This window comes from Hibiscus syriacus, unplaced genomic scaffold (assembly GCF_006381635.1).
Source record: "Hibiscus syriacus cultivar Baekdansim isolate YM2019G1 unplaced genomic scaffold, ASM638163v2 tig00117048_pilon, whole genome shotgun sequence".
Lineage (NCBI taxonomy): Eukaryota > Viridiplantae > Streptophyta > Magnoliopsida > Malvales > Malvaceae > Hibiscus > Hibiscus syriacus.
In genome coordinates, this window is record NW_024063538.1 from 7,231,932 (window position 1) to 7,246,433 (window position 14,502).

Sequence of the window (14,502 nt, forward strand, 5' to 3'; positions counted from 1 at the left end):
TAATCGATCTCGATTTCTAGGTTGTTTGTTTTACTAACTATCCATTCTTTGTCCAATTTCTGATTCGATGTAAAGAATTTTCAATTTTGATCGTGATATAGGGTTCTTATTTAAGAGAATTTTGATTATTTTTAAATGGAATTCTCTAAGAATTTTTCAAATCATTGATTGTGACTTTTTCCTCTTCTATAGGTGGAATTTTTCAAGGTTGGTTTATAATTGTTTTCCCTAGTTTGTTAGTTGTTCTGTTGTTTCGAGGGAGGAACTTTCTAGTTAGGTTGAAATATAATGATTGGGAAAGCATATTGTGGAGAGAAACGTTGTAGAGTTGGAATTGGGGTATGAAGCTTTATTCATCTTCAAAGGAACTATGAATGGTGAGGGGACAATAACGATTCCTTCAGCTGGTCGCAGCACCGGCGATGGGGCTCGGAGGATCCGAGTTCTTAATGGGTATTTTGCCACTTATCACATCTCCTTGCACTCGTTTGTTTTTAACAAAACAAACAGCTTTTTCTTGATAATTAGTATGAGAGTCTGAGTTGCTTTGCTGAAAATTAAACAGGAGGATGAACGGATAATTGAGTTGGTGAACAAATTTGGGCCAAAAAAGTGGTCAACCGTTGCTCAGCACTTACCTGGATGTATTGGAAAGCAATGCAGAGAAAGGTGTGATGATTGAGCTGTTAATTTACATATTTTAAACCTACTTTTTTTCTTTCTTTCTTTTTTTTTTGGCTTTGGAGAAGGCCAAGGACTGGGGAGTTTGAATCTTGAATTGTGGTTTTTTGTAGGATTGATAACAATGGCTGACCTAAGCCTTGTATTTTTTGACAGTTTGTGACAGGTTTTCATTATGGGATACTATTTTGAGCTTCTCCGGGATTTATGAAATTATTTTGTTGTTGTAATAATCCTTTTTCCCTTAGAATATAAGAAAAAATGTTCATGTTTACATTTGTATTGATACAGCTAACTACGAATGTAGGTGGCATAATCATCTCAATCCTGCCATAAACAAAGAGGCATGGACTCAGGAAGAAGAGCTGACACTTATTCGTGCTCATCAGGTTTTTGGAAAGAGATGGGCAAAGCTCACAAAGTTCTTGCCAGGAAGGTATGTTTACTTATCATTTAGAGAGATCAGAAGCTAATATATATATATTTTTCTTCCAATAACTTACTCTATTTCCATTTTGTATGGGTAACAGGACGGACAATGCTATAAAAAATCACTGGAACAGTTCAGTCAAAAAGAAATTGGACTCTTACATAGCATCAGGTCTTCTATAACAATTTCAATTTCCTATGGTCAGCTGCTCACAGTCTACAAGTGATTCGGCTAATGCCTCTGTGGATACAAGTGAAATATCCGGTGTGTCAGAGGAAAATAATTCCCATCCACTACAACGTTCAGAAGTGTATTGCCCATCTTTGGAAGTCGTGAACTTCTCCATTCCAGAAATACCTGTTGAAGCAGGGTACTCTAGAAGTGGGGATTACCAGCTTGGTTTACCAAACCTACCAAATGTTTCTTCTATGGAATTGGGGCAAGAGTCATCAAGGTTCCCAGATGCTCCTAAATCTCTCATAAATACGGTTACAACTTCTGACAAGCAAGAGCATATGTTGATAATGGATGATGAATGTTGTAGAGTCCTATTCTCAGAGGCAGTAAACGATGGATGCTTTGTCACAGAAGATTTTACACGAGTATATAATATGGTTGAATCGGGTAGCTGCACACATGCATCCCCTTCTCAGGCTTCAGACATCAAAAATCTGAAAATGGAAGAATTGACTCGCAATCTAATTGTCCTTCAAGTTCTAAAGCGTTGTCAGCCTCATGCTGTCAATCTTTTGTGTCTCCTTCACTTCTCTTGGTTGAGGATGGTACAATTTTACATGGCAGAAAGCCCGGTCAGTTAAATGGTCAACCTTTTGAAACTCAAGAGCAAACTTCCGAATGTGCATGATGGCTTTATCTATACCAGTGAAGATCATACAGAAATGCAAGAGCAATCATTCCTCGACTAGAATTCTCTGAAGTTGGTTCCTGTGAATACATTTGGTTCAGAATCAAATGCAATGCAAACTTGTCCTATTGTGGATGATAAGCCGAAGTCACCTGCAGAACAGGATGATGGAGGTCTATGTTACGAGCCTCCTCGATTTCCAAGCTTGGAATTCCAATTTTCAGCTGTGATCTTTTATCAAGTGGCAGTGATAAGATGCAAGAGTGTAGTCCCTTTGGTATTCGCCAGCTAATGATGTCACCTATGAACTGCATCTCTCCATTTAGGTTGCCAGATTCACCATTATGGGATGATAGTCCTGATGCTGCGCTGAAAAATGCTGCCAAAACTTTCACCGGTACACCATCCATATTGAAGAAACGCCACCGTGACCTATTGTCACCTTTATCAGAAAGATGTGACAAAAAGCTGCAAACCGAGATGACATCCAATTTGACCAAAGAATTCTATCACATGGATGATGAGAGTGGGATTGGGAATGCATCACAGGAGTCACCTTCTGAATGAACATCGACTCTCGTGTCTCCGCCAAAGACAGAAAACATGAACACATCATTTGATCAGGAACAAAGCGATGGGAGAGTTCACACGGTTAGAGTATGCTCAAAAACTAATTATATAATGATTGTAATAATGTATTTATTTATTAATTTTATTAAATAAATGTATTGTCGTTATTATTTTCAGTTATATATATGTATTTAATATAAACTGGAAGATAATAAAATCCATATAATAACATAATTATTATTATTAAAAGATCTCTAGTTAAGTATTATTATGGGCATAGACAGTAATAATACGCTTAAGACTAATATGTTATTGATTAATGACAACTAGTTGTCATTAACATAGAGATGTCAGAATTGATACATGATTATATTGTTAGAGAATAATGTATTGGATTGACCCACCATGAGCATATGTCTTGGATTATTATGTGACAGTCACAACATTGCTCATGGTGATGACTATATGTATGATCCTCAGAATTGAGATCAATAATATCCTAACATATATTGTTGTATGTTTTGATGCAGTTAAACAAGCTCCGTAACTAGTTGCTTTATAAAGACTGTTATTGAATATATCTCAATATATGTAGTGGGTGTGTATGATTAAGATATGATTTGTCCTTTCTACATAATAAGAAATATATCACAAGCTACTTGATTGAGTGAGACTAGAAATACATGGCCATGCTCGAATAAGTTGATATGAGATATCACAAATTATTTATTAATTAAAGTCTACTCTAGATATCAAGAAACAATAGATGAGTTATATAAGTATGCCTATTCCAAGACTTGTGCCTATTCTAGATATAAATGACAAAAGAATGTAATACATAAAAGAGTTAATCACGAAGATGATATGTCAAATCATAATTTCTTGTAATTTATGTGATAATGATATATTGCTAGATGTCTCTCATTGTATGTAATATTAGAATTGTTCTAATAATTACTACTAACGTTACAAGAACCAACAGGGTCACACCCTAGGATTGAAATGAGCAAAGATGTACAATTTGTTGTATGTTACTAAAATATATTTAGAGTTAATATATGTATATTTGATATACAAATGATTTTAATTATCCCGAATATAATAAGTAAATATTAAAATAATGTAATTTTGATTACAACTCTTTTAATTGATATTTATTTCAGAATAATTAAATAAAATTTTAAATAAACATTAAAGATTTCAATTCAGATTAGAAGTCTTTAATGTATATTTAATTTGAATTAATTAAATAAGTTTTTTTTTAAGATTCGAAATAACTTAAAATCTCTAATATGTTAGTGTAACTGATATATTTAAATGAGGTAAGGTCTAGCAGCCTTTTACTTCATCTGTTTTTCTTAAAATCGATTTTGGGAAAAGAAATTTTTTCTCTCAATCGGGTGAACTAAGTAGAGGCCGAGACGTGTTTTCGTAAAGGTTTACGATTCGAATTGTTTGTGATCACTACTCGTCGTTGTTGTCTTTACTGTTTTTCAAGGAACCCATTGTATGCATTAACAACATTTCCTCCCGATTTTGGTTTTACATACTTGAATTACTGGTAAAACCGTCGAATTTTTGTTTTCGTTACGCCGTGGGGTGTGCCAGCGGTCCTAACACACACTGGATCTTTAGATAATGAAGCTCAGAAGAAAGATTCTAGTGGAATTAATTCCCAAGGAAACATAAAAAAGGAAGTCTTCGATATTGATACCAAGGAAAAAACTGACGCTGATGGTTCTGGCAAAATTGTGAGTTCCTTTTGCTTAAGGAGCAGCAGTCTGTTCGAACCCCTGTCAATTCTTTTGGCTCTAGTTTCTTTACTGCTAATCTGAACTAGTGTTGGAATGTCAAGAGATCTAGAGCTATACACTAATAGTTATTGTTTATATAACTCAGATATGATATTGACAGTTCCATGTACCTTTTTGGTCTTATGATGGAAATCTAGGTCTTAATGCATCTAATGTTATTTACATTTTACTTATTTTTTTCCTCTCTAATTTTGGCAGGCACGACGTCGTTCGGCACTTCTTGTTGAGCATAAGTTAAATGATCTGCTATTTTTTATGTCCTGATCATGATAATTTTAAAGGAAACAGATCATTATCGTCTTCGGGCACGGGAACTCCAAGAAATCGGTATCATAAAAGCTTTGGAGCTATATCAAATTAGGGTTTTGCTTCCGAATGCTTATCTGGAAATGCATGCATAGTTGTCAGCTCTCCTACTCTGAAAATAAAGAGATGTGATGGAAATCCAATTGCTGTTACTACACTATCAGCAACATTTGAGAATTCTTCTGAAAATGCTGGGAATGATGCTGCTATTGAAAATTACAATATGTAAGGTTCCACTGCTCAGGCATGTCATTATTAGTACTTCGAATGATACAATAAATCAATCACTCATCGGTTGCTTGCTTGAAATGGATCGCCAGGTTCGGAGAAACTCGATTGAAAAGCAGCATGGAATCACCATCAGCATGGAAGTCACCTTGGTTTATCAATTCCTTTGTTCCGGGACCTAGGATTGACACTGAAATAACAATTGAGGTATAAAAAACTTCATGTAGGTTTTAAAAGTTAGATATCTTGTTTTACAATTCCTGATTATCGGAATCTCCGATCTCATTCCAGGACATTGGATATCTAATAGCACTCCGAATAGAAGCTATGACGCCATTGGGCTGATGAAGCAGTTAAGTGAGCATACCACATCAACTTATGCTGATGCCTTGGAAGTCTTGGGGAACGAAACTCTGGAATCAATTGTAAAGGGAAGATGCTCCAACAATCCTAACATGAACAAAGAAAATGATCAAATGGAGACTGAGCTGCATTCTGCTACGAGTATCTTGGTATTACTGGAAAACCATAACCATGCTTAATATTCTCTTCTTTGTTGAAACTAATAGTATTGGATATTCGATTAATTGCAGCCAGAGCGCTGCCTCCTCGACTTCAGTGAATGTGAAACACCGGGGAAGGGAACTGAAAATAGAAAGTACTCAACAGCCATGAGTTTCTCAAGTCCCTCTTCCAATCTTCTGAACGGTTGCAGGTAATGGTTTGGTAAGGCTAAAAAGTCTTCCTTGTTTGTAGTTTATATAAATATATGCTCATCTTTTTTATTTCCTTTTTGAAAATTCTTCAATTAGTTGTTGAAAGAGAATGGATATAATTAATTAATTGATAGAAACAAATTGTTGAAGTGCATAAAGATTCTCCACCTCACATGGTCATGGGCTACAGATATTATTGACTAATATAGTGAAAAAAAAACCAAATACATGATGTGATTCCCGCTAACGTTTAGTGGTTATGAATTGTTGTTTGATTTGCCCAATTTCTATGGCATACGAGTAACGGCAGCATGAATCGCATCAGCCAGATGAGAAACTGTCTTTGAGCTCAGACCTGCCATGCTAATCCTCCTGTACACAAATGTCAAAATATAAATTTACTTGAGAGAAATACTTTGTTTAGGGACGCTAGCTATGATACACGGACACATGTTCGTACATAGGTAAGAGGCATTCGATACCCATATCGGATGCATACCTTTATCCGACACTAAACCCTCAATCTAGGAAACATAGGACGGCAGCAATCGACTTACCCATCGGAAGTCATGTAGATGTTGTATTCTCTGGTCATAAATTCTACTTGCTTTGAATTTAGTCCGGTGAAGGTAAACATTCCAATTTGTTTGATGATATGACTCCAATCACCAGGCGTTCCTACCGTATGGAAAAGACGGGAAAAAGGTGAGAAAGCAACATATACTTAGGATGAACCGATATGCAAAGAATATTAGGATCTTCGAGATGACCTCTAGTGCGCAAAGCATCGAAAAGTTGTTTGCGCATGCTTATGATACGATCAGCCATTGCCTTCAACTCGATTGTCCATTCACGGAACATGTTGCTGTCGGTTAAAAGCAAGAGACAAAAGAAAAAAAACATTAAAGACATGCTTATGATATACAGGGTAAGATGGAGTTCTTGCAAAAAGAACGGTACAGGCAACAGCGGTGTAGAGAAACATGGGTGAAGGGTGTCGTACCTGTCCTTCAGGATGGTAGCTACAATGGATGCGCCGTGAATTGGTGGATTCGAAAACATTGGCCGAATAACGAGCTTCAACTGGCTCTCGATCCTGCTTGCTACGTCAGCTGTCTTGCACACCTATTGACAATGAAATTTGTGACAGAAGAATCAGAATACATTCTTCAGGTCCACAAATAACAATGCAGAGAACAAATAAAGAAAAACCCTTTAGAATAAAAAACTGCAATTTTGGGCATTCTAAGCATCAATCCTAGAGTCTTACAACACTCAGTGCACCAACACGTTCCCCATAGAGGCCCATGTTCTTCGCGTAACTCTGAGCTACAAAGCATTCACCACTGTCAGCGACAAACATGCGAACCGACTGTGCATCTTGATCTAGACTTCCGCTTGCAAAACCCTGCAATAACAAGTACCGATACAATCCTCTTAGGAATGATAATAATAGTACCATCGAATAACTGTCCTAATTTTCTCGGTAAGCAAAAGTAAACACCCAATGTTTCATTCGGTTTCTACTTACCTGATAAGCACTATCAAAGAAAGGTAACAATGCCTTTGATCTCATCAACTGCCTTATTTGCTCCCACTGCTGAAGGGTGGGATCAACACCAGTGGGATTATGAGCGCAAGCATGAAGAAGCACAATCGATCCAGAAGGGGCAGAACCAAGGTCCTCCAACAACCCTGTTAACCAGACGGAAATGAACATCGTAAAATCAGAAATCAACAAGTAAAACTAAATAAAACAAGTCCTCATTTGAAGCCAAAATCAAGCATGAACATCGATCACAATGTCAACAATGGCGACAGGAAGTAAATAACTTTATAGATGTAGTCGGATCATACCCTGGAAATTCAATCCGCGTGTGGTCGGATCATAATAACGATATGTTTTCACAGATAATCCTGCCAAAGTAAAAATCTTGGGGTGATTTCCCCATGTTGGCTGTGGGATGTATATAGTTTTCTGCGAAAACATAATACCAAAATCACAGAAAAAATGTAAGTGAATTACTACTATGAAGTTGGCCAAAGATCAATACAAACAATACGATAGGTAAACTAAAACAAGAAGTTTACTTGATGATAATGTCTAGCCATAAATTCGGCTCCAACTCTCAGTGAACCCGTCCCGGATAAACATTGAACCGTAGTAACTCGATTCTCTTGAATTGCAGGGCTACATTTAAAACCCACGAAAAGAAAGAAATTATATAATGGAGCAAACTGAATTAAAAGATTCATCATATACTATCTAAATTATGTGCTCAATAGATCAGATAACAATGGTATAACAAAAAAAATATTAGCAAACCTGTCAGCACCCAAAATGAGTTTAGCACTGAGTTTATTAAAGTCTGCTATTCCAACAATGGGAAGATATTCCTTAACACGTGCCCTGTCGTTCAACAGCATTTGCTCTGCTTTTCTTACCACATTAAGAACAAGAGGTTTCCCTTCCTGGTAGCAAAATTAAAATGTTTTAACTAAATAATAAAATCCAACGTATACAGAAATGTTTAATCCGCCCTCAATCCCTGTACTCTTCAAACTTTTGAAATTTAGTCCTTGAAAATTGAAATCTAACTGATAACATTATTAATCAACTTCGGTTAAACATAAATATTCAAAGTTCTGGTTTAAAAAAATGAATCCAAAATGATAACAGATATGAAAATCGAATGCAAGTTCGTTCATAATTAATTAAAAATTAGAGTAAGTTCAATAAATTAAAAGAGTACAGGGAATAGGTGAATAATTAGATTCGAGTAAAGACACTACCTCGGTTCGATAAGCACCAACTCCTAAATTCAGCTTAACGGGGCTCGGATCTTTGTTATATGCCACAGTTACCTAATAAACCAACGGTATTATGGATTAGCTAATCGTAAAATCTTAATCAATCGTGATTCAAAGAACAAGAAGATAGAAAAGACGAGAGATTGAATTTAATTAGCATACTCCGAGGATGGGATCTTCAGGGGCGAGAACGACGTGAGAGAAAATTGAGTCTCCATGAAAACTGGAAGTTGGAGAAAACGCTACGGCTGTTCCAGACTGTATCGATGCGGTTGCAAGGTGACGGATCAGAGCGTTTAACCGCCGATCTGCCGGCGAAGACGATGACGTAAATTCGTGGCGCATGTTATCTTGTCGGAACGTTTGAATGGTCAACTAACGCTTTCGTTTCCTCTTTGCTTCACGGAAGATTTTGCATTTGCTTGCGGAGAATTGACTGTTCGTTTTGTGTTTATATCAATAAAAAGAAGGGGAAAAAAAACAAGTAGCTGTTATCTGCTTACTAGTTCTTGATTGAATTGGGGACCACCTTTTTTTTTGCTCTATCATTTTTTTTCTTAGTTTTTATTTAAAGTATTTACCAATGTTATTAAAATAGGACTTGACTTGCCGGTTCGACCGGTTGAACCGGAAATATATTGTTTGTTCGGTCTGGTCAATTTTTAAAATCAGTTTTGTAATGAACCGTTAAAGAATCGAAAGAATCGGTAGAACGGGTTGAGAACCGGTAGAACGGATTGGAAACCGACAAAATCAGTGTGAATCGGTGGTTCACATGGTTCTATTTTAAAAAAAAATTAAATCAAAAGACGTTTGTTATAATTTTTTTCAGCCCAAAAAACAATGAAAGTTAATCTTTGCTTGTTTATTTTAGTTATATAATTATATTTATTATTTAATATATTTTACATTTTTACTTTTAATTGTTTGTTTGGAAATTTAAATTTAACTTTGTATTTATTTATCATATTGTTAAGTGAATAAGATCTTGATACTGTGGAGTTTCAAATTCAAAGTGATGATGGCAGTGATAGTTCAACTAATGAAGAAGTTTTTTTCTAATATTTTGGAATTTGAGGGAATCAATTTCAAGAAATATTATGATGATTGATACTTGTATCAATTATGTACTTTTTTATTTAGTTGTTGATGAATTTCATTAAGTATTAACCTTAAATATTATGTTGTAGTTGATTTGAATCATTTTGTTTCACTTGATATTATGGTATTTAACTTTTATATGTTATGACTTGTGATATTTTTATATATTTTAATATAGTGAACTTAAAAAGAGTGTTATATATATATATATATATATATATATATAATATTACTTTGAATATTATGTAAAATTTAAAAAAATATTATTTTATATAAACCGGTTGAACCACGATTGAATCAGTAAACCAATACCTTTATCGGTTTAAGGTCTGGTCCGGTTTTAAAAACATTGGTATTTACAATGAAAAAACTATACTAATAAACATTGCATTTGTATTTAAATTTGTAATCTCTTAAATAAATATTAATCAAATTCAATTTAATCAATAATTATTAGTATTTAAATATAAATATGTATAAATTTACTTTTTAAGAATATTAATAAAAAAATTTAAAACATGGTCCTAATAATAGAGAATGATATATTCTTCTTAGGTGATTCAAATTTAAATAATTTAATATGTAATTATATGAGTTCATTTATTTTTAGAATTAAGTATATATTATTTTATAATTATATTAAAATAAAATAAAAATATCAATTAAACTAAGAATTATATAAAAAAAAGATATTTAACACCCTTGATTTCATAAGGCTTAATACAAAAATAAGTGTCTAAAGAATATATTGAAAACTGTTTTAGTGTCTAAAGAATTTTTTGTTAAAAATATGTGTCTAAATTTTTCTCCATTATATTTTTAGGTGTCTGTTAAAAAAATTGTTAAGTGATACTGTCACGTCCAAATTTTTAAAATAAAATATTTTTTTAAAAATATTTTTAAAAAAATATGGTCGTGACACGTGTTATTTAACGATTTTTTAATGATAGTCAACTAAAAGTGTAACGAGAAAACTTTAAGTACCAATTTTTAGCGAAAAATTCTTTAAATACTAAAAATTAATTTTGAGTATAATTTAGATAATTATTTTTATATTAAGCCATCTCATAATAAAAAATTAAGAAAACTCATTATAGATTAATTTTTAATTAATTTTTTTCTTATAATTCGTCATGTAGATAAAAAATTACTTTATATGACTTAAAAATATCAATTTAAAAAATATTTTGAGATGAATATTAATCTCGAAAGTATTTTTTTGTTAGAAATTAGAATGATATTTCAATAAAAAATCCTTAATTATCCGCTTCCGTTAGAAAGAAAATCACGTGGCGGATAGGATTTTATCTTGAAGATGATGAATTCTAAATGAAATTTGCGTTTTGGCACGTTTGTCAAGGTGGAGTTTATTCAACTCTTTTCGGATGTTCATCACTTCCTAGGTTCCTTTGCAGGTGGAATTAAATATATTATCATTTATTTTATAGGATAAATTATATAAATAATCCTCCAATTATAGTATATTATTTTATTGAGTCTTTCAACTATTAAAAATTATAAAATAGTCTCATAAATATAAGACGCTACTTTATTGAGTCATCTGACTATTAAAAGTTACAAAATAGTTTTTCAACTATTGATATGTTCCAAGCTCGTCATTTTCTGTTAAAACATTGACGACAGTCTGAGTTGATCATTAACCTACTGACTAAGATATGATTAGGACCGGCGATTAGCGTGTGCACCCTGAGCAATTGCTGAGAGCCCTCATCTTTCATAGGGCCCCTAGTTTTTCTATTATATTTTTATTTTTATAATTGAGCCCTTTAATTTTTTACTTTAATTTTTTTATAATTGAGGCCCCTAATTTTCTATAATCATACTTTTTATCTTTATAATTGATGCCTTTAATTTTTTTCAATCCCACTTTTTTATATTTATAATTAATAACCATGAGTTTTTTAATCCCACTTTGTACCTTTATAATTGAGCTCCTAATTTTTTCAATCTCACTTTCTGCTTTTATAATTGAGGCCCCTAATTTTTTAATCTCACTTTATACTTTTATAATTGAGGCTCTTAATTTTTTGAATATAACATTTTACTTTAAAATTAAGACCCCTATTTTTTTAATCTCACTTTTTACTTTTGTAATTGAGGTCCCTAATTTTTCAATCATACTTTTTACTTTTATAATTTAAACCCACAATTTAATCATTTTTCTACAGTTTATTAATGTAATATTAAATCAATTTTTCAAAGTAATTAAATATACCTTCGTTTTATAAGAGCTTATATTTTAGTTTCGCTCAGGGCCCTAAAAATGTCCGAGATGACTCTGGATATGATAAAAAATCTGAGTCTGAAATCTCAAACAACTATCATATCTCAGTTAGCATGTTAACATCCAACTTAGGCGACCGTCAATCTATTAACGAAAATGACAAGATTAGAACATATCAATAGTTGAATGATCATTTTATAACTTTTAATAGTAGAGGGACTCAAAAAATAATACCCTATAATCAAGACACCATTTATGTACTTTATCTTATTTTATAGTTGATTATTGACTTATATTACAAATAAGTGTGGTACTTTTATTTAAAAAGCCCTAAAAATTCATTTATTAAAAAAGTAACCCATAAATAGCATTAAATGAAAAAATACCCCTAAACTTCACTCGTAGGACTAACTTGCGTTATACAAAATGCGTATAAATACCTTGCGTACTACGAAGCACAAGACTTGTCCGACTTAAAAGAAGTTTTCAGATAACCCAATTTAATATTTCTATAAATGACCTCATGTTTAACAAACCTCGTGTCTTATAGAGTGCGAGGTACATGCATTTCCAATCCATAATGCAAGTGTCTATAGGCACATTTTAGGGGCTTTTTTGGGTAGTTAATCTAAATATTTTCGTATTTTATAAGATCAGAGGCATAGTATTGGAATTTATCTTTTAGTTGAGACTAATATCGACACATACGAGATATTGTAAGCAGGTTAAAAATCACATTGAAAAAAGTTCCAAAGCTTGTTTTATGTATGAGAAAAAAGATAAAATGGTTTGATATGCATATTCAAGGGGTTTTTTCGGGTATTTAATGTGTAAGATTAGAGGTGTAGTATTGTAACATATCTTTCAATTGAGGCTAGTATCGACACATATGAGACATTCCAAGCGGTGTAAAAATCACTTTGAAAATGATTCGAAACCAAAAGAAATTGAAAACTAACGAATATATTTTGTTAATTACAAAAGTAGTGCAATGAAAAATCACGAGGGAGTGATCGATTAGGACATTTGTTCTTCATGTGTCTGAGATTCCTACAGATAATACATAGTTTCGATCGTCCGAGATTCCTACAGATAATACATAATTTAGGTTCATCATCAACTTCACACTGATCCCATTCATTTTCAATGGGACGAAATTCGCATTGATAAACATTCAATACAATTTCAAGTAAGTATACCGTATCAACGAATTGTATGTAGTGAATCCTTACAAAAAAAAAAAAAAACAGCAATGACGTGCGCACACATGTATTTGAATGTTTGGACTACTCCTCTAGTCGCAGGTTCTTTCTCGTAGATTAACCATGTACACGTTTTGTTGTATGCCTTTTAATGGCCTCGAATATTTTTAAACACAACATTTATTTTGTTCTCGAGATACGCATGTCACATTTATCGTGTTTGAATGCTACATAAAGGTTTGTAATTTTGTGTGGAGGTCTGGGTGGACTGTGTGGCCACTTGTCATCCAGTCAACTACTTGTTTCCCCAAGGTTGCAAACTGATACATGCATTACAAGGCTCACATCAAAGGAAGATGGATTAACACTTCCAATTGATCTACACGAACAAGCCTTGGAAAATAAGAACAACAGAGAAGTAGACCAGCGATTGCTTTTTGCATTGGATCCTGATTTTTTTTGGTCGACACGTCTTTTGTAGTTACGACCGATTGTCTCTTAGCTTTCCAATAGTTCTTGAATCGAATCAACTCAAGATACACTCATTTTAGTGAAGTAAGTGCATACATAAATTTCTATAAGAGATTAATACAAGTTTTTTTTTTCTAAATATTACGAATTTTCAATATTTTTATTGATTATTTGTAATACAATTTAATATAGGATGATGCATTACCATTTAGGATTAAATTTATTATTTTATTAAGAATTAAGATAGAGTTAAAACAATTATCTTTAGTTTATTGTTACTAGGAATTAGGATAATATTGTTATTTTTATTATTATTTTTAAGTATTAGTCAAATTACAATAAGGACTCCTTCACCCTATATAAAGGATGCTTCTCCCATCATTGTAACAATAAAGTTTTATTCTTTTATTTAATACAACGAGAGATCATTTTACAAGAGCTGGTTCCCTTGTGCCTTCGAAGCTTATTTTCTTTTAGTTCTTCCGAGTTCTTAAGAGAGAGATCTTCACACTCCGGTTTGCCTATTCATTTAGATTAGGAGGGCTAGTTGGAGCCGTATTATCGAGATTGTCTTTTCATTGTGACTAGGAGGGTTTGATAAGACACTTATCCATCTATTTACATCATCATCATCATCAAATCACCATTTTCGTCCATCATCACCAAAACCCTAATTTTAGCTTAGTTATCTTTATCTTATTATATATTTTTTATCTTTTCCGTTCTCTTTATTCTATCTTATTTTTCATCATCTTATCTCTCTTGTTAAATTTTTTAGCAACCTTAACTCCACAAAACCCTAGTTGCCACACATCATCGTCTTTCATATTCCTTTTCTTCCTTGATCAAGTCTAGAGCTTTCTAGGGTTGATTCCATGATGAGAGCAATGTTCATTAATTTACCGCCATTTCTCTATCAATTGGTATTAGATTTAAAATGATTCTTGTGAAGAATCAAAGTAATTTGCCTTGTTCTTCAAGCATCACCCACCGAAGTACCCAAACAGAGCTAATTTACACAAGTTCATCAATGTTAGGTTCTTTTTCAATTTTTTTCAGTTT

The 14,502-nt window shown here is 33.0% G+C and overlaps 1 protein-coding gene and 1 pseudogene across 1 annotated transcript; one reads left to right on the forward strand and one right to left on the reverse strand.

The window, feature by feature from the left end:
• The first annotated feature begins 370 nt into the window (after positions 1 to 370).
• Positions 371 to 5,613, forward strand: LOC120197606 (annotated as a pseudogene).
• An 89-nt stretch (positions 5,614 to 5,702) lies between these two features.
• On the reverse strand, positions 5,703 to 8,794 carry LOC120197705 (aspartate aminotransferase, cytoplasmic). The gene is made up of 11 exons (XM_039199126.1): positions 8,584 to 8,794; positions 8,404 to 8,475; positions 7,937 to 8,082; positions 7,702 to 7,801; positions 7,468 to 7,588; positions 7,142 to 7,305; positions 6,881 to 7,018; positions 6,614 to 6,735; positions 6,381 to 6,475; positions 6,168 to 6,288; positions 5,703 to 5,982 (listed from the first exon to the last, which is right to left on the reverse strand). Exons 1-11 carry the CDS (start codon positions 8,764 to 8,766, stop codon positions 5,898 to 5,900), a joined length of 1,347 nt encoding a protein of 448 aa, XP_039055057.1. The 5' UTR covers positions 8,767 to 8,794; the 3' UTR covers positions 5,703 to 5,897.
• Between the last annotated feature and the right edge of the window lie 5,708 nt (positions 8,795 to 14,502).

Coding starts and splice junctions, on each gene's coding strand:
- LOC120197705 (XM_039199126.1), bottom strand. CDS start 8,766: ATGCGCCACGAATTTACGTCATCGTCTTCGCCGGCAGATCGGCGGTTA. Junction 7,589..7,701: donor TGGCTAGACATTATCATCAA/GTAAACTTCTTG, acceptor ATGTTTTCGCAG/AAAACTATATACATCCCACA. Junction 7,306..7,467: donor ACGCGGATTGAATTTCCAGG/GTATGATCCGAC, acceptor TCTGGTTAACAG/GGTTGTTGGAGGACCTTGGT.